The sequence below is a fragment of the Cottoperca gobio genome, chromosome 20 (genome assembly GCF_900634415.1).
Source record: "Cottoperca gobio chromosome 20, fCotGob3.1, whole genome shotgun sequence".
Lineage (NCBI taxonomy): Eukaryota > Metazoa > Chordata > Actinopteri > Perciformes > Bovichtidae > Cottoperca > Cottoperca gobio.
Genome location: NC_041374.1, coordinates 8,824,282 through 8,844,023, shown reverse-complemented (window position 1 = coordinate 8,844,023; position 19,742 = coordinate 8,824,282). Strand labels below are relative to the sequence as shown.

General features: G+C 42.6%; 1 protein-coding gene across 1 annotated transcript in view; it reads left to right on the top strand.

Annotated features, from left to right (window-relative positions):
• Positions 1-19,742, top strand: part of stau2 (staufen double-stranded RNA binding protein 2) — a 79,535-nt gene that overhangs the window by 10,957 nt on the left and 48,836 nt on the right. The window contains 4 exon segments of the mRNA XM_029457767.1: positions 7,975-8,134; positions 12,508-12,615; positions 18,805-19,017; positions 19,605-19,742. Coding sequence (XP_029313627.1) covers positions 7,975-8,134; positions 12,508-12,615; positions 18,805-19,017; positions 19,605-19,742 — 619 coding nt within the window.

The following is a 19,742-nucleotide window of genomic DNA, read 5'->3' as shown; positions in this document are numbered from 1 at the left end:
TTTATTTCTCTGCTTTGTCACATAAATGCACACATGTGTAATTGAATGTGCGCACACACTGGCACGTCTTCCATTACTCACTGATCTTCTGAGCTTAAGGAGTCAGAATTATTCACGCAATGCCTGTTTTCAGTCAGATCATTTCCAGTGGCTGATTTTATTACTGGCATTAAATCGGCCCTTGTTGTTTTTGTTTTTTTTACCTCCCTTTTCTCTTCCTGTAGCGTGCTACCTGTCGGTTACAGTGCTGTGAAGCGATCATGCAGGGAAACAACACTTGATTTACGACTGTGACTCCGCAATAAAGTGTGACATTAGAGCCGGGGTCGTTTTACACCGGGACCCCGACTTCTCGTGAGCCAGGGGAGACGGCACGCTGATTACAGAGCTCGCACAAAGAGAGCTTTAATCTCATGTGCAAAATTGAAACCACAACAAACAGTAAAAACAATGAACACTGTCAGATCGGACAATTTAATTAAAATCGGTTATGAAAGCTGTTTTTATGCACCGTGTCTGTTAGCAATTCTTGATAAATAGCTGTTGTGAGTAAGTCTGCAGGAGACAGCAGCTGCGTTACACAGGACAGACTGAGGGAACCACATGCTCACAGACTGTGTTTATATTAAAATAGAAGGAGAGCTGCTTGAAGATGGAGGCTGCAGCTAACGATTATTTTCATTATCCATTAATCTGAAGATTATTTTCTCTTTTTAAATGTTCGGTCCATATAAATGTCCGTCCCAGCTTCTCAAAGTCCAACGTGACGTCTTTAAATGTCTTGTTTTGTCCAGAACTCAAAGTTATTCACTTTAATCTGATAGAAAGCAGAAAAAAGCAGGAAACCTTGGTATTTGAGAGGCTGAAAATTGACGATTTTATTTTTCTGTCGATCGACTAATCAGCTAATCTCGTTAAAGCTTTGCTTTGTGACGATGTCACAATTCAGTTTGGACACAAAACCTCCACAACAAGATTCACACACATAAACCTCTTAGATGTTTATTATCTAGAGCAGGGGTGTCCAAACTACGGCCCGCGGGCCAACTGCGGCCCGTAATTGGCCCGCAGCAAATTCTAAACATATAATGGAATAAGGCCCAGAGAGAAACTTGCGCTTGAATGTTTTGTACTTCTTAGTTCTAACACAGAAACACAGTTTTGACTTGTCAGCTAACTTAAAACATCACGTGTCAGATGAAGCTTGTGCTTTAGATGTTTACTGATTGCATGTGATGAGAGCACAGATGCGACAGACAGCGCACAGCTGTTCACTTTCTTTGCGTGGAGTTGACGATACGCGTTACGGAAGAGCTGCTTGGTCTTACGAGTCTAAAGGGCACAACATAAGTCGAGCACGAGGACTTAACCACAGATCATTTCACGCTTTCCTGTCTGATGTCGATGCTGAATACGGGGACGCACTCCACCGTTCTGATGTGCGCTGGCTGAGTCGCGGCTCCGTGCTGCAGCGGTTTTATTCCCTGAGATCACAAACCGATCTGTTTTTGAAAGAGACGGAGATGTGTCTGTGATCACGTCTCTCATCTCATGTCACGTCTCATGACAGAATTCAGTCAGCACTTCCAAGATTGTTCTATCATTGAGAAAGAAATCGAGTTGTTCTCGACTCACTTCCTGATTAATGCAGAAAAAGTTTAAGAGAGTCTGCAACTATATAAACTTATGTAATAATTATATACGATAATTCCCTGAAGAATCAACATCAGCTTCTCTCCCTCCCCGACTTCTATCGGAGCTTGGAAAAGTTTCCTCTGATGAGACGCCACGCACAAAGAATGATGAGTCTGTTCGGCTCAACATCTGAGCAAACATTTTCTGTTAACTCTGTTAACAAAAGCAGATTGAGAACCAAAATGAGCGACAGCATCTCTGTGAGGTCCTTCGTATCTCAAACACCAAACTTACTCCTGACCTGCAGCATCCTTCAGTCCAAAGCGCAGCATCACTGCTCCCACTGAGTGCAACGCTGTTCCCATTATAGGAGAGTTAACACATATAGTACACAGTATTCATGTTAATAAGCTAAATGTTTCAATAAATTCAGTCAATTAAAGTTGATAACATTTTCTAACTAACGTTAGTTGATGTGTTGACAAGTTAACAAGCTTGAGATATATCCAAAAAAAAAAATAAAAAAAAAATATATATATATATATATATATATATATATATATATATATATATATATATATATATATATATATATATATATATTTAAAACAAAAGTTTGGACACCCCTGGTCTAGAGAATAAATGCAGCGTTATCTCGTTATATCTTAGTCAGCGCCGCCTGAGGGGACGTCTGATTAAATTACACACACACACAGCTTCTCATTATCACTTTAAACCTGTTAACATCTTCTTCACACTCTTTTACCGTTTTATGAATTGTCACAGACTCATAAATCGAGTTGTGAGAGCGGACGCATTATTGATTGTCGGCACAATAAAGGATGTTTATTGTGTGTATGAAGGTGAATCTCTGACCCAGGGGGGGTGGGGGAAATAAAAAGTATCTGAACAGCCAAAACTTCTGTCGACTGAAGAAGTCGTCATCAGGCACAAAGAGAAAGTGTAACATAAGCACATTTATTACATTCTGCTGATGTCGTCATTAAAATACACAACAAGCATAAAGTTTGAGCCCGCTTATGTTTCCATTGTATGATAATAATTAAGTTTAATTGTAAAGGACTTTACGACCAGCACATAACTCGCAGAATAAAACACACAACTAGAAGCTCCGCTAAGGCCCGCGCTGCGTTCTGGTGCTCCTCAGATGTTCCCATCTCCCAAGTTGGGAAGTCGTTCTTCCGACTTCGTTGTGTTTTAGAGCTTTAACTCGTGATGTGGAAACAACATGAATGCTACAAAGAAGACGTGTTGTATTCAGAGCGTTTAAACAACACTTTATCTGTTTCCAGGCAGGAAGTCATTTTTCAAAGTGAAACTTTGTTTGTGTTTCCACCCTGAGATTCAGATCCACAGATTCATTGGCCCATACGTCACACTTCAAGCGAGACAAACAAACAGAAGTTCAAACCGGAGGTAATAATGTTTGAATATTGACGCAAACTTCACGAAACCATGAATAAGACTGGACTGGAAAATACTGCTTAATGAGCAATTACTGACAAATAAATAGTTTCATAGCCACAGCTCTGACATCACATTGAATCTGTTTCTCTGATGTGGTTTCTAACCTCAGTCAGGGTCCAAGGAACCCCCCAAACACCGTGACAATTGGTGTTTTGAGCACTATGTTTACTTGACGACATGGACTGTTTTCTCACACCACTGTGTATTCTCTACATCAGCAATTGCGTGAGGCAGAAGGGAAGGAAAACAGTCAATGATGGACACACAGAATGAAGTATGGAAGTTTGGAGGGAGAGAAAACAAGTAAAGGTCTGACAGCAGACAGAAGAAAGTGCAGCTGGTGGACAGAGCCGCTCCAAGTTCTTGCTTTTTCCCCGTCACCCTTTTAATCCCAACACAGCCGTGTGTGTGTGTGTGTGTGTGTGTGTGTGTGTGTGTGTGTGTGTGTGTGTGTGTGTGTGTGTGTGTGTGTGTGTGTGTGTGTGTGTGTGTGTGTGTGTGTGTGTGTGTGTGAGAGAGAGATTGTAGTTTAATGCATGCAACTGTGTGTTTGCGTGTGTGGCCAGTAGATGTCTTTGGAAGTCCAAGTGGGCCTTGTCTTGTTACTTGTCTGTTTGTTTGGCCCACTTCTTCCAGTCTGCTGCTCTTTGCTGTAGAACACATGTGTGTCCATCCCGGTACAACAGCAGCTCACGAGTACGCTTTAGTTGCTTTAAAACTTGCATTTAAAGTGGTTTAGTACATGTTTGCTGGATGTACTTGAACTGCAAGTTTCAGCAGTTTTGTTTCTCTGAATGAGTATTTCCTTTGATGTTTAATGACTAATGAGTGACCACCAACAACCACCATCTGATTAAAGTCGAGCAATATATTGAAAACCGAATGTAATTGAATGAGTTCTCATGAGCAGGTTTAGGTTTTAAGAGGAAGTGCTGCACTTTGTTTTCATTGCTGTGGTCTGCACGGGTTTGGCAGCCGAAGCTGTTGAAATGTTCTCTGCTTTCTATACACTTACCATCTGCAACTGGTCAGAGCCAAACACTAACTTTGAAATGTGGTTTCCAGGCTGCAGCCACTCATCAGCGTTACGTTGCCAAAACTGAAAATATGGTTGCCATTTTTAATCACCTTATATTTAGAGTAATTAAGATACTATGCAGCTTCGTAATGAAAATAAACGGTAACCGCACTTTGTAGTTTTATCGTGTTCTTCAGAGATCTCTTCAACATCCAGCAGGTCACAGGTTGCTTGTTGATCCGTTCTCTCTCTTTGGTTTAATGGACCTTTATCTCTGAACCAGATGCCTGTGTGCACACGGGGAGCACATGCAGCGCTGACGTTTAAATCTGATTTATTTTTGGGTTCACGTTTTGCTGTTGCTGTCATGTTAAAGTGGTTTCCACCACAACTGTCGAACCCTGCGTGTTAATGTCATGTGTTAAGTTAGAGGCTACGACACGAGCTGTTCTATCTCTCGGTGTTTGCAATTCTGTAACACTATCGATACCGAACATAACTGCTGAAAAAGATGCAGGATTTCCTCAAACAAATGAAGGCAAAGAAAAGCAGCTATGGAAACAATCAGGCATGATCTGGTATCTGCTGCTGTGACTGTAAATATGCTGCAAACACAATACCTCATGGAGAACGAGCTGTTTCTCTACACAGGCAATTAGGAAGGAAATAGTTTTCCATGCCACAGCAGAAAATGGTTTCCAGCCGAAATGTCCCCCTTGTCATTTATAGTAATAATTGCAATACCATATCTCCTGTTTCCCAGTACAGGACTGCGTGTGGGCTCAAACGGTGCCTTTGAAAGTGTCTGTGTGTTCACGCACGAGTCTTTGAATGATTAAAGATGAAGGAGTAACCTTAACTAACGTGGCTCACATTAAAGAGCGCTGCAGGGACGCTTCGTTCCTCAAAGTCTAATTGATTCCTCAGCGCTAAACGCTGATGAGTTATCATTTGATTGAGTTGTGGTATCAGTGGCTTTCTTCTCATCCCTGAGTCACCGCAGATACACGCTCGCGTCATCACACAGACGCACTGGTGTTTTTGTATGTCTCCACACCCTCCCTGCAGGTGTCCTAGTCCAATTCCCTCTCTGTAGTAATAATAACACAAATAATAATTGATAACACAGAACAGGCCGGTCCAGCCAGCATGTGCTGATTTCTGCACTGACCGCGGAGCGCTGACGTGATTTCTCTGCCTTTTCTTTGTCTGCATGATTTCTGATGTGTGTGCTCGCCTGTGTTCTTGGCTGACTTGCTTGTGTGTAAGCCACTACTTTCCCACGTTGTGGAGTAGGGTCTCCCACAGGCCTCCCTCCACGTCTCTCTTTACTCTCTTCTCTCCCCTTCAGTCTCCCTCCTCTCTTTCTTATGCCTCTCTCTCTCTTCCTCTCTGCACCTGTACTCGGTGCTCCAGCCCCAGCTGCTCCCATCTCGGCTCAGCGCCGTTGGCCGGAGCCCATGTTGCACTTGGCATGTCCTCTGAGACCCTGGGGCCACACTTGACGTGCGAGGGCCAGGCAGGCCCCCGCCCAGGGAAGGTTCCCGTGGCCAGGAGGAGCTGAGAGCAGGCAGATGAGAGGAGGGCTGTGGGCTGGAGAAAGACCTGCAGGAAGTCTGGGAGTAAAACGCTGACTCATGGTCATTGTGGAAGGGGAGATGTTCAGAGGAATGACAGATGTGTTGTGTTATCTCGTCAGAGTTACTGTTACTAAAGAGGCGGTATATCCGGTGACAGGAATTCAGGAGAACTTTGTCGAGTTAAAGGTTATTTCCAGTTTATTACAACTTGTTTAGTTTTAGTTATGATAACACTTCTCACCAAACTTACTGCTGAGATTAGTTTTTCAGTGAAATGGCTCAACAGCTGTTGGATCTGTTTAACTTTACGACTTTGATCCCCGACGCCATCAGCAAGTTTAAGGTTTCACTTTATCCAGTGAAATATTTCAACATCTACTAATTGTACAAAGATATTTCTGCTTCTGAGTGAATAAACACCGGAGAAGATGTTGATGCTGTAACTTCCTCTAGCGCCACCATGAGGCTCGCTTCACACGGCCACTGGATTCTTACAATATCATAAGATATTAAAATATATCTAAAAGATGAGACATAAAATCCATCTGGTCAGACTTCAGGTTATGTCTTAACAACAGGTTAACAGGTTCGTTCTAAACAATGAACAACAATGGCGGCTCCTGAAGGCTCTGACGGAAAAGATGTTTCTGTAATTCTCCCGACTTCGGCAACATAAAGTTTTCCCTTTTCCTAATAGTTTCCAATGACTGCTTCTCGGATGGTTCTGTGGAACCACTCGTGTGGTTTTGAGTGAGAACTCAACAACTATTGGTGGTTTTGCATGAAACAATGTGTCCAACACTTTGTTTAACGAGGACATTCCCACGAGCCTCAGCTGCTCTTTGAGTTAAAATGTTAGCATTCAGCGCTAATCCGGTGCAGCCTCACCGGGCTAGCGTCGCTGCACCTTTAAGAGAACTGACTTGTAGCATTTCATGTCAAACATTAGCTCACAGTTTATTTTAAGGGTTTTCGAGCTTCTTGTTTTCCCCAAATTCCAATCAAGTATTAAAAGCTCACATCTCACGGCTGCTGCGGTGCCACTTAGGATGTTTTGGTGAAGCTGAAGCTGATCAGATTTGTAAACACATCTGTGACGCTTGTTTTAATTAACTCCACCACATTCACTAACTACTGACTTTTCATTCTCTCATTAAAAGCTCGATGTTTTGACCAAACGTGAAAATATTAAATACATTTTGCACCAGACTCCAGTCAAGACGCGGTGCCATAAATCTCCTCTGCCGCTCTGCGTTTGAGTCTCCCACACATGGTGGCTGTATGGATATTAGTGCATACTGGCAGAGAAGAAAGAGGACAGCGAGACGGATATTAAAAAGTTTGGATTCCCCTCCTCTCTTGTTAACTTTCCCACTATTTCTCATTCCCTGTCCTCGACCCGGCGGACATTCTCAGCCCTTCTCCCCCCGACCCAGGAGGGGGTATCACACACGCAGACCTCTAAATCTGCCTGGTGGCAGCTCAGTCCCGCTCTGTCAGCACCCGAAGAAAGAGAGGGGAATCTATGTTCGGGCCAGAAGAAAGAGGAGAAGATGTATTTGTCCCGGGGCTTTGTTTGCATCCCTGAGCTGAGATTCAATAGCAAGACATCAGTCAAGCGGTCGGCCAGCAGGCTATTGTGCAGTAATTGACCCTGATGAAGTGGTGGGCCTTTAATTTGGGAACAGTGTAAACGGTGCGAGTTGATAACTTGGCTCATTATGTCCGAGGCCTTGTTTTTCATATATTAGTAGATTTATCTCTCTATATGAATATGTATATTTATACCAAACCAGGTTTTATAATAAACGTTCTTCTGTTGTTTTGTATACACATTAAAGCTGCAAAGACCAATCCACTGGCTTTTTAATTAGTCAGTTATCTACTTTGATAATCTAATAATGGGTTTAACTTCTTCGCTTGTGACAACAAGATATTTACATTTAACTAAGAAAATAATTGACAGATTAATCAACAATGAAAACAACCTTTAGTTGCAGTACTAATATATATTTGTATTGAAGGACAGATGCAAGTCATTCCATGCACAATTAAGACAATATTTTCCTTCCATTCTTCTTTTCTTTAACAAACATCCATCGCATTAAAAAGTCTTAAATGTGACTTTCTTTAAGCTGCAGGATCCCTGTAAATAATCATGATAATGATTTAATAATTTACAAAGACGGCAGCAGCTGGAATGACAGAAATGTTGTATTTTTAAGTGACTCTTCTCTGTTTGTTTTATTGCAGGTACCATTATCCTGTCCCTAAGATCTTCTACGTGCAGCTGTCTGTGGGGAGTAATGAGTTCATAGGCGAGGGACGCACCCGCCAAGCAGCCAGACACAACGCTGCCATGAAGGCCCTGCAAGCCCTGCGCAACGAGCCCATCCCCGAACGGCCACCACAGGTAAACACACACACACACACACACACACACACACACACACACACACACACACACACACACACACACACACACACACACACACACACACACACACACACACACAGAGAGGCTTCCACTGTACAGGTCAGTGCTCAACAAGCACGTGTTGTCTTTCTCAGCCGTCTTCTGTCTAATGAAAGATTTCTCCCCACTAGAGCTGCAACTAACGACTATTTTAATTATCAGTTAATCTGCTGATTATATTCTAGATTAATTTGTTTGGTCTGTAGAATGTCAGAAAATAGCAAAAGATGTCCATCCCAGTTTCTTAAAGTGCAAAGATATTCACTTTAATATGATATAAAACAGAAAAGCAGAACATCTCTATATTTGAGACGCTGAAAACAACATTTAAAGAAATTTGTACATGAAAAAATAATAATTTCTAGATTATCAAAATAGGGACACGCATGTTTTCAGCTGAGGATCCCTTTTTAATTTTGTAATATTGTGAAATAATGACGTCAATTGATAAAATTATATGAATTTGAGGCTATTTTTGAAAATTGCTTAAATTATGAAACGTTTTGTTCCTCGATTGACAGAAGTTGAATTATTTTAGTTATAAAATGGAAATAATAATATGGAAACTGAAATGGTTGCATCTAAATATACTTGGTTATTTTAATTTTATGAAACCTCCCGTCCACCCACTCAGAGCTGTTTCACTTCCCCACCTGACGCTGATACGAGGTCACCACACACACACACACACACACACACACACACACACACACACACACACACACACACACTTTAAACCTCTTGCCTTAATGAAGTCAAAGGATTTGCTGAGTGTTACAGAGTTTTTTGCAGACACTAAACTGAATGTTTCACCAGCTTTCATCAGATTGAATCCAAATCCACCGCAGCTCTAATTCCTATAATGTATAATTCACGCCTGGCAGTTTGCACCTGGCTGGAGTTTATGTTCTCTTTCTCTTTACTTTGTCTTCTGCCTTCTCCCAATGTCACAGTACCTTTGCAGAATTTCCCCTCAGGCATAGCTGTTAACTGTTGTTATCATCTCCCACCGGAAATCAAATTACCCCACATCCTCCGCGCCTGGCATCGCTGATGGTTATTCAAAACGCTTTGGCTCCTCTCACTCGCCAGACTCGCTGTCTTGTGGCGTCGGCCTCCATAAATGTGCTCTTTGTTTGCTGCTGCTTCTGAGTCTTGCTTTACAAATTGAGGCGCATTGTGTCTACAGTACATGACCGTCACTCTGTCTCCGTGCGAGTGTGTGTACGAGTGTGTGTGCGTGTGTGTGGACGCCCTCAGGCTACAAGTGTTCTGTTAACCAGCGGCTGTCAAAGCTGAAGGAACAGCAGCGGTGAATATCAGTGAAGCTCTGTGTGTGTGTGTGTGTGTGTGTGTGTGTGTGTGTGTGTGTGTGTGTGTGTGTGTGTGTGTGTGTGTGTGTGTGTGTGTGTGTGTGTGTGTGTGTGTGTGTGTGTGTGTGTGTGTGTGTGTGTGTGACTCTAGGAAATGCATATAAGCACCTCCAGCTTTACATGCATGAAACTGCTGACCTGCTAAGCAAGTGCTCTTCTTGTCCTGACGCTTGTTTAAGTTACAGTCTGTATTTATGAGGGGAACTCTGCATCGTTTCCAGGAGAAATATAAATATAAAGGCTTTATTTAGATCTGGAAATGATTTGTTTAAAGTCTTTAAATGCTGTTTTCAGCCTCTCAAACATGGAGATTTCTCTGTTTGATATCAAATTAAAGTGAATGTCTTTAATAATTTAAAGACATTCACTTTTGGTTCGGACATTTCTCACTATTTCCTGACATGTCATCGACCCACAATCCTGTTTCCCCGTTACAAAATAATTCCGAGAAGTGAATGTGAAGCACGCTGTTCGCCCACAGTCTCTGTTCATTCAAACGGTCAAAGTGAAGAAACTTCTCTCATCTTGTCCCGGGACTTTGTGTCCGGCAGCACATTTAGCCCTCCATCCGTCTTTGTCACAGGAAGGCCTCCGAGCTGCTCCGTCATTCCGGTTGCACGCTCACACACACACCCACAGACAGATGCGGACGCTCACACCTGGCGGTTTGTTAATGCTGCCTCGAGAGGGGATTCACACTATTAATCACACACATTATTAGGAATGCTTTAAAAGAGGCAGAGGGATAAGTCACCATGAATATGTGAAGAGGCTTTTAATGAAAACACTTCATGGAGGAAGAATGGACGAGACTCGTGTTTCTCTCATGTCCACATAAATACATAAATACATGGCAAGAGGCAGAACATGTCGTATATATATTATATACTTACACCTCTGTATATATATTTACTAATTATGCATTTTCATTCAGTTTATTCATTTAATTGTCACTTTATTTTATATTTATTAGTTTATATATATTAATATATATAATTGATTTATCTTTTAAAGTAATTTTTAATGCAAAGAATGTCTTTAAATGCTGTTTTCTTTCCTGCTTTTCTCAGTTTTATATTAAAGTGAATATCTTTGGCTTCGGATTGACCGAACAAGACATTTAAAGACATCAGTTTGGACGTTTTATATGTTATAGACCAAACCATTAATCAACTGATCTAGAAAATAATCTGCAGATTATTCGACAATGAAAATAATAACTTTATCCCTTTTCTTTACATATTTTCTGAGGGAGCCCGAGACGAACACTTTTCATTGACTGCTTGTCTGTAAATGTTCACGTGATAATAAAGAACTTGGATTATTGCACACGCACGCTCCTCTCTCTACGCGACTCGTTCGCCCGGTGCATCAGGTGCGTTTCCTGTGAAATCCAAGTGATCTCCGAGTATGAATCATGCATCGTATCAGGTCACACAATGAAGCAGGAGAAGGGAAGAAGCCCAAAGGGAAAGACCGCAGCCATTCAGACGTAATGAGACAAAGAGCTGGACATGAGAAGATAAAGATCGAGACAGCACTCTGCATTCCCAGAGACAATTGGCACCACAAGCCCCGTGTTGCATGATCCCATCTCATGGGGTGAACCAGGTTCTTTAATGGCTTCATTATTATATGTCGTCCGTCTGATGCATGTTTAATGATATTTATCTCATAATCAGTCCAGAATCACATTTTGTGGATTGAAAAAAATGTCTATTTAATAGTTTCTTTAATTGTTTTTTTGCTCTGTTCTCCGTGATTTTGTCGTACAATATAAATAAAATAAGAACGGGCCATAGCGTAAGCATCTTATAAATCTAATACCAGTATTTTTCTTTCTGTTTGTTTTAAGTCTGTTAATTCTTTATTTTATGTGCAATTTCTTACGTTGTTTTTAGCTTTTTTTTTGCTGTCTTGTTTGTGCCATCAAAAACCCTTTTTAAAAGACTCCATGGTAATATCTACAATAACTTGAGATGTAAAAAGAGAGTGTAGTAAAACCTTCATCAGAACAGTTCCCTTTACGCTGTCTACAAATAAAACAAACTTCCCCAAAGACCAAAGAAATGAGAGATAAGAAAAATGTCTTCAAATATTAACAAGTAATGTTGGATCTGTCTGGATCTAAAAACAATACGTGTTTCTATCTTCTGCTGCTTTGACCTTATCTTTCTTCTTCTCCTGCATCTTTCATACTTTATTGAATTCACACATTTGAGCCTTTTGTTCTCTCTGACGAGACACTTCTTGATGTTGGAACGGAGAGTTATATCTTATATTTACTGGACCCCCCCCTTTGAGAGGCCTCCCTGTGCAGACAGAGGACCACCAGTATGTCCCGCAGTGCTGAGCTCCGTATCAGATAAAGATCGCAGCAGCTTCTCGTTGCAGCAGCTTGGCCGACATCCACCCTGTAGTCGGTTTGAAATGTGCCCAGTTTGGAATTTGTTAGTACTTAATAGCAAAAGATGCATTTTCTTTTCATTTATTATAAAAAAACCTCAAAATGAAACAGATCATAAGAACTTCTGATCAGTAAATTAGGAAACATATCTCATTACTCAAACTTCAGTGTTTCCCCTACCGTCAGAGACTGAGCGGAGGACAGGAGAGGAGGGAACTAAATAGAATCCCGAACCCCCCGTCGCACGCACCTCGTCTAGCCCAGACAGCAGCACCCCTCCCCTGATGTTTAACCTTTTAATCAGAGAGAGGATGAGAGAAGAACTCCCATGATGCACCGCTGCTGCATCAGGAACATGACGGGAGAAGTTGACACGATGTTCTTGTGTGATTCAGAGAAAATGACGTGTTAAAACTAGTGTTACAGAACAATAGAGCATTTTGAAACCTAAACGTGTCAACAGTTTGAGCCGTAACCATCAGTATCTTCCCTTTTTCTTATTTTGACCTCCTGATATTTTTCTTTTCCAGAGCCCGGAGGAAAAAGGGGAGAGTGAGGACGGCACTGATGCCAGCAAATCTGAGATCAGTCTGGTGTACGAGATTGCCCTGAAGAGGAACCTGTCTGTCAACTTCGAGGTGAGAAGAACATCATGACAAATATAACCCTGTGATGTCAGTATTGTGAGGAAGAGGTGGAGAGGGAAAGTATGAGTCGTCGTGACGTATTACAAAGACGTATCAGGTCCTGAGAAACTGGAGGAGTCACACTGCTGATACTCTGACCCTGAATGATAAGCAAATACCAACTGGACACGGAGCCCTCCATTAATCTGTCTTTAAGCAAAGTCTCTGACACAGTTTCACAGAAACCTTTTAAAATACTTTTATAAAGTTATATCACACCTAAGACATGTTTTATGGCTTCAATGCTACATTTTATTGTATGTGTGTGTATATGTATATATATATTTGTGTATATATATATATATATATTTGTGTATATATATAAAACACATCTGTTACATTGCATCGTTTGAACCAATCAGTACAGAGCTAATGAATGGTCCAGCTGCTCAATAACAAGCTTCAGATTACTTTAATGTCAATACATTAAATAAATAGTGAATTTCACTTGTAGTTATTTATCACACACCTGCAGCTGACTGACTCAGCTGTGTTGCTCTGACATTTCCTGAAACAAACACATGATGTATATGTTTTATTATTTAATTAATCAACCAACCAACCAACCAACCAATCACTCACTGCCGTCTGCATCATGCAAATCCTGACAGCATCTTATCTGATGTGATCAAAACATGACATTTCTTAAGACTTTAGCAAAGTGTGTGTGTGTGTGTGTGTGTGTGTGTGTGTGTGTGTGTGTGTGTGTGTGTGTGTGTGTGTGCGTGCGTCGGTACATTCACAGTCGAGTTTAATAACCAGCATGTAGTGACTTTAGAGGGTACTTGTACTTTTCTTGAGTATTTCCATTGTATGTAACTTCATACTTCTGCTCCGCTACACCTGAGAGGTGAATATGGTTTAATATAACGTGTCTGACAGCTTTAGTTACTTGTCACAGTTTTCCTCCCTTCCTGTCAGTTAAACATGTATCTCCAGATGATGTTTGTGACCAACTGAAGGATGAAGTTTCCTTTCTGTCTTTAAAAAGCCTCTTGGATCAGCTGGAACATGCATAGTCACAAAGCTGAACACAGGCTGTTTTTCTGACGACCCAGCAGTAAATATTGCGTAAATATACCCATCAGAGTTAAATCTGCACAATCAACAATCACTTTAAGTACATTTAGCTGATTACATACTGTTTCGTAAGGTTTTGAATGCAGGGCTTTTACTTGCAATGTTGTATTTTCAAAGTGTGGAATTAGTACTTTTACTGAAGTAAAGCATCTGAATACTTCCACCACTGATATTAAGCCACCTCTGCATCAGTTTGATGTTCAGCCACGAGTTATTCATATTTTGATGACCTTGATGAAATCCGCTGGGAGCTGCACAGAGCTGATGTTCCACCGGGTAGCACGAGCTGCCTTGCTCAATGTTTTGCCAAAGTTTCCTCTGGGAATGTTACCTCTCTAACCACCAGAGACTCAGTCCCCAACTTTTCTAAATAAGAAGTGTAGTGCGTCCTTACGTGACCTGCATGGTCTGTTCTCTTTGGCTTTCACCGTATCTCAGCTGACTCATCCAATATTCACTCCCTGATCGGCCTCTCTTCTTCTACTGCACTCTGCAAGGTGCCAAGAAACAAGGGAGGCTCAGTTTACTCTGCGTGCCCCCTCCCTTCCTCCACAGAATCCCTGCCTTCCACCTCTCCTACCATCCCTCCCAAGAATCACACAGAGGGTGGGTGCGTGTTGAGGCGAGGGGGGATAGGCGGATGGTGCTGAGAGGAAATGGAGAGACGGGGATGGAAGGAAGGGAGGGAGACTCTTCTCACTGTTGACTTTGCTTGCTAATAAGAGTTTACACAACCTTGGAAAAAATTATCTGGAAAGCTGTCCAATCCTCCCTTTTACACCCCCCCCCCCCACTCTTCTTTTGATAACGCATTTGCTTATCAGAGCATGACATGGCTATCCTTCCTGGAACTACTATTAATAATTTCAGCCAGCTAAATCTGGATTGATGTGATTCATTATCTGACGTGTCTTTGTCACCGTCAGCAATTAACAGCCCTTTCATTTTCTGTCCCTTCAAATTGGAAGCTGACAACGGTGTTTTGTTTTTTAAGGCAGACCACAGACACATTCCTCCAAACCGTCTGTTCATTACTGCTGTCTGATGAGCAGTAAATCAGGACCTTCTCTCCACTTTGTCTTGATTTGAACCATCGATCCACATCTCCATCAACAGCTTTCTTTGCCTTTGTCAGTTCTTACACACAGAAGTTTCCGGATGTCGTCTCGATTTTAAAGTAGAGACAGAGAGACTGAAACACGCCAGATCAGACGGAGCTCTTTTTAGCAGCCTGGGCAGCTTTTTGTAATTGTTTTCAATGAGATTTTTTTGCTGCTTTAGCGCTGCCGAGCGCTTCACATTTTCCGCTCTGTGTGTTTTGAACGCCTCGAAGTTAAAAAAGGAAACTTAAACTCAGAGCTGAAGAAGTGCAACGTCATTGCCTTTTATTCCCACATGGTTCAATTGGATAACTTTAGAGACCCTTTGTGGTGGCAATGGTTTATGCTAACGTTGGCTTACTTTCAAAACCGCCTGAGACGATCTGCAAGACATCTGAGCAAATTCTAGCCTCAACTACTAGCTGTTAGCTAACATCCTTTTTACCTTGTGTTGTTCGAGGAGGAATGTAGAGACTAAAGACAGGTGATTCGCTCGTTGCCTAACAAATATAAACTAAAAGACACAGCAAACTGCTTTTTATATTTAATTCTAGGCTTCAACAAAGAAAGGTGCCCCTTGCTCTGTCTGACCTGGGCGTTAATGTTGTCTTTTCATTCTCTTTACGCTCAAAAAAACTTGAGTTGATTAGTTTTGTTCTCCATTTCTGCATAGCAGTCTCGCCACATTTGTTTTCCTGTTCCTTGTCAAACTAAACCATGCGAAGGCCAGGCTGCATCGAGGCAATTATCTTCTCCCTCTCCTGGCATAAGATACCTTTCTCTTCCCCTCGTACTCCTGATGGCTCTCCACCAGATTCACTTTCATCCTCAATCAGCCTGTTGCATGCACACACTGTGGCGGGAGACCAAGTGTGAATTACACATGTCTCTGTGGGTATTTCTGTTGCCCATTGGGTCCATTACATTATAACTCATTTGACATAGTTTGGCCTCATCTCCTTCCCTGCCATGTCACATCCCCTTTACCAAGTCGTCTTTGATGCACTGAGGAGAAATGGTACACTCCCACACCCTCCGTTACACATTCATACATACTGCACAAAACCTTTCTCAGCAGCCATGTTTTCACATCATCTCATCGCCCTCACCGGGGCATGAAATTACCCGTGCGTCACCGCTAGCAAGTGTCTGCTTTCCCATCCCTCCGCAACGATGAGGGTCGTCGCCACCCTGAGAGCCAGTTGGCTCATTTAATCCCCCCATCAGGCAATATCAAACAGATGTCAGCATCAAAGAGGAACCAATCTATAAATCACAGCTTGTGTGTTGGATCGGAGGCTCCCTTTCCAAGGAGGACACAAGAGAAGAGGGTCCTGGCCAAGAACCACCCATCTTACAAGAAGCAGCTTCCCTCAGGGCTTGTCCGTCCACCGTTCGTCACAAAAGAGCCTTTCTTCCCTCTACCAGTCCCCGCCATTGTCCTGCCCTGCTCCCATAGCCTCCTCTTCCAGAGTACCTGAGGTCTCGCATGCACGGATCCTCAGACGGCTCAGGGTATTAATGTCTCTATGAGAAGCCGAAGAATAGGCCTCCCATGTTAAAGAAAAGAAGAGATGAAGCGACAAGAAGAGAGGAGAAAAAAATCAACATTGAATTACCAAGTGTTTCCTGTGTACAACCTGATCCTTGTGATTAGGTGGTAGACGGGTGTGTTTGTGTGTTTGTTTGCGTGTGTGTGTGTGTGTGTGTGTGTGTGTAGTGGAAATTAATGGAAGTGCTGAAATCCCATCGGTGTGGCGCAGATCCCGTGTCGTCTGCCAGAAGACTGACTGCAGCTCGTCTGCCTCCATCCCGGGCCAAGAGTGTGTGACATGTGTGCACAGACACACACTTTGTCTCTCTGACTGTGTACCATATACTGTACATATACAGGACACATTGGACTTTCTTTTTGCTCCCTGTCAGCGTCCACTTTTAGACACTTCAGGTTAGTCTACACTATACTATCAGTGCAAACATTTGTCCGAGTGTCTACAACTTAAAAGTGTAAAATGGACAAATCAACGTTTTACAGGCGGTAATGTTCCAGACTATTTCTTGGCAGTGACTCGTACGTTTCTGGAGTTTCTGCTGACAAACAATCATTGACATGTAACAAGAGTCTCCCGGCTGGAATCAAACGGGGAACATTGACGTCACATCATCTTCAAGTTGGAAAAACACATGTACAATGTGGTCAAATTCCTTGTAATAAAGCTGATTCTGTGTGCAGCCTCACAATCATCTGAAGAGGCTTCCTGTCCTGCACATCCTGTCACTCATACAATTACATCTACAACCTGTCACTGATGTGCAGTGTCACCATCAACTGAGTAAAGAAAGATCAGACATTGGATGTTGTAATGCACGAGAAGCTGCCATGTTGCATTTCCTTTTTCTGGGGATGAGCAAGACCAGAGCAGATCTCCTGGCTGGGAGTGAGTTTGGCTGTTAGCTCGGACAGTTATAGCTCCAAGGCTGCCCCTCAACACACGTCCTCGCTGTACAGTTAAACTCATTGTGCAGTGATGCTGACAGGTACAGTGACAGCAAACACGGGTCAGGCGGCTCTGTTAACACCAAGTCCTGCACTTACTGTGGGAACAGATAGGATGAGAGAACTGAAATATAACAAGTTTAACTACTTCAGTAATAGTGTTTTATCTGTCATTGGCTTAGTTGTATTTATATTTATTTTATCCATTTCTGGACCTTTTAGTAATTCATTTGGCTTTACCGTTCTTTACCGTTTAGAGCTGCAACTAAAGATTATTTTCTATCGATTAATCGTCGATAAATCGATAAATAGTGAAAAATGTCCATCCCAGTTTCTCAAAGTCCAATGTGATGTCTCTAAATGTCTTGTTCTGTCAGTCCAACACCAAAAATATACACCTTAATATGATAGGGAATGGAAAAGTAGCAAATCTCCATATTTCAGAGGCTGAAAACAACATTTTCTGCATTAAAAATGACTGGAAAAATCATCAATTATCAAAATCCTTGTTGATAATTTTTCTGTCGATGAACTAATCGATGGTTTGGTTTTCATTGTTGTTCTAGTTGTTGAAACAAAACGTTAGTATGTGTGGAAGTCATTCTGTAGTGGAGCAGCGTGGGTCTGCACACATTCTCCTTTGTTCTGCTCAAGGTCTGGTATTAGTCTGTGTTGATGTGTGAAGTATCTGAGGAATGCTCGAGGTTCTGCTTATCAGTTTAATCTGTTTGATCGGTCACTGGGTTCAAATTAACTGTTTCTAGTTTGCAGCTGATTGCTACAATTTGTGCTGTCTGCACCCCAAATTGAGCTTGAATAAAGGAGAGCAGGAGAGAGGGGAGGGATGGGGGGGGGGGGTGAGAACGTCCACACAGCAGCTACAGCTCGAGCAAGAGAGAAAGTCTGTGAGCTATGAATCTGAAAGGCGTCCAAACATTAGCTGAACATGTACCGTTTGACTCGGTAAGTGTGTGAAATCTAATTCTTCCTGCAGTGTGTTTTCCTAAACAAGGTGGGGGAGAACCCCACCTGCTACACACACACACTCACACACACTCTCACACTGTTCTCGGACTTCACAGGAAGTAGATGTGATTGCAGAAGCATGACCTAACGCCAGCCGGTGTTTGTTTTAGGTCTCCCAGGTGACCAGAGGCTAGAGGAAGGAAACTGAGCCCTCATCACTAGAGACTGTCATCTAGGAGCATGTTCCTCTTCATGTGTGTGTGTGTGTTTTGTGCATATGGGTGGGTAGCACTGTGACCATCGAGAACAGATGTTGTGGACCACCTGGTGTAGCTGCTTGCAGAGTGCTGCACTCCCTCACACACATCATGCACGACAAAAACATTTAGTTTTGTACTTTATCCTCGATCTGTTTTCCATAAAACAAACCGGAATAAGACAAACTTATGTTGAAGTTTCATTTACATATTCATTTCCAACCTGTTCCTTCACCCCCAGGTGTTGAAGGAAAGCGGCCCCCCGCACATGAAAAGCTTCCTGACCCGCGTGAGCGTGGGGGAGTTCTCTGCCGAGGGCGAGGGCAACAGCAAGAAGCTGTCCAAGAAGCGCGCTGCTCTGTCCATCCTGCAGGACCTGAAGAAGCTGCCCTTCATCCCCATCGTGGAGAAACCCAAGACGCACTACAAGAAACGCACCAAGACCATCCTCAAGGTGCTGGGGCGGGGGCCGGGGGGGGCATGGGGTCATTTCATTCTGTGAATTCTAATTGTCACTTTTTTTTGATGCACTCAAGGCATCTGCTTTTATTTTGTGCGAGGTGATGCAGAAGTCAGAATACATTTTAGCATTTGCAGAATTATTCACCGTTTAATCAATTCCCTGCAAAGTGGGTATTCATTGACATGGGGAACTCCCAACACACACACCACCTCACAAACTCTCCACCTCGATGCCAAATTTCAGCCTCCGAGGGCGAAAGCTGTCCGCCGCAGGGTAGGGAACTCACCGTCCAACAGAGCGAGCTATTGAGCTGCCTGTCGCAGATAAAGATGTGTGAAATATGATATTGTGAGATTTCTTCCCCACTAATTTCCTGTGTTATTCTACATGTCTCTATATCTGTGCATCTATCCGTTTGCAGATGAGTATGATCTCATTTCTGTTCACTCACACACAGAATTATTAAGAAAGAATACACATACTGTTCTATCCGTTAAGCTCAGCGGATCAGACGACGGTGATAATTCAATAAGTGATGAATTGGATACTGATCATCCTGTGTTTCCTCTTTTCTCCAGACGGGACCAGACTACGGCCAGGGCATGAACCCGATCAGCCGCCTGGCTCAGATCCAGCAGGCCAAGAAGGAGAAGGAGCCGGAGTACCTGCTGCTCTCTGAGAGGGGGATGCCCCGCCGCCGCGAGTTCATCATGCAG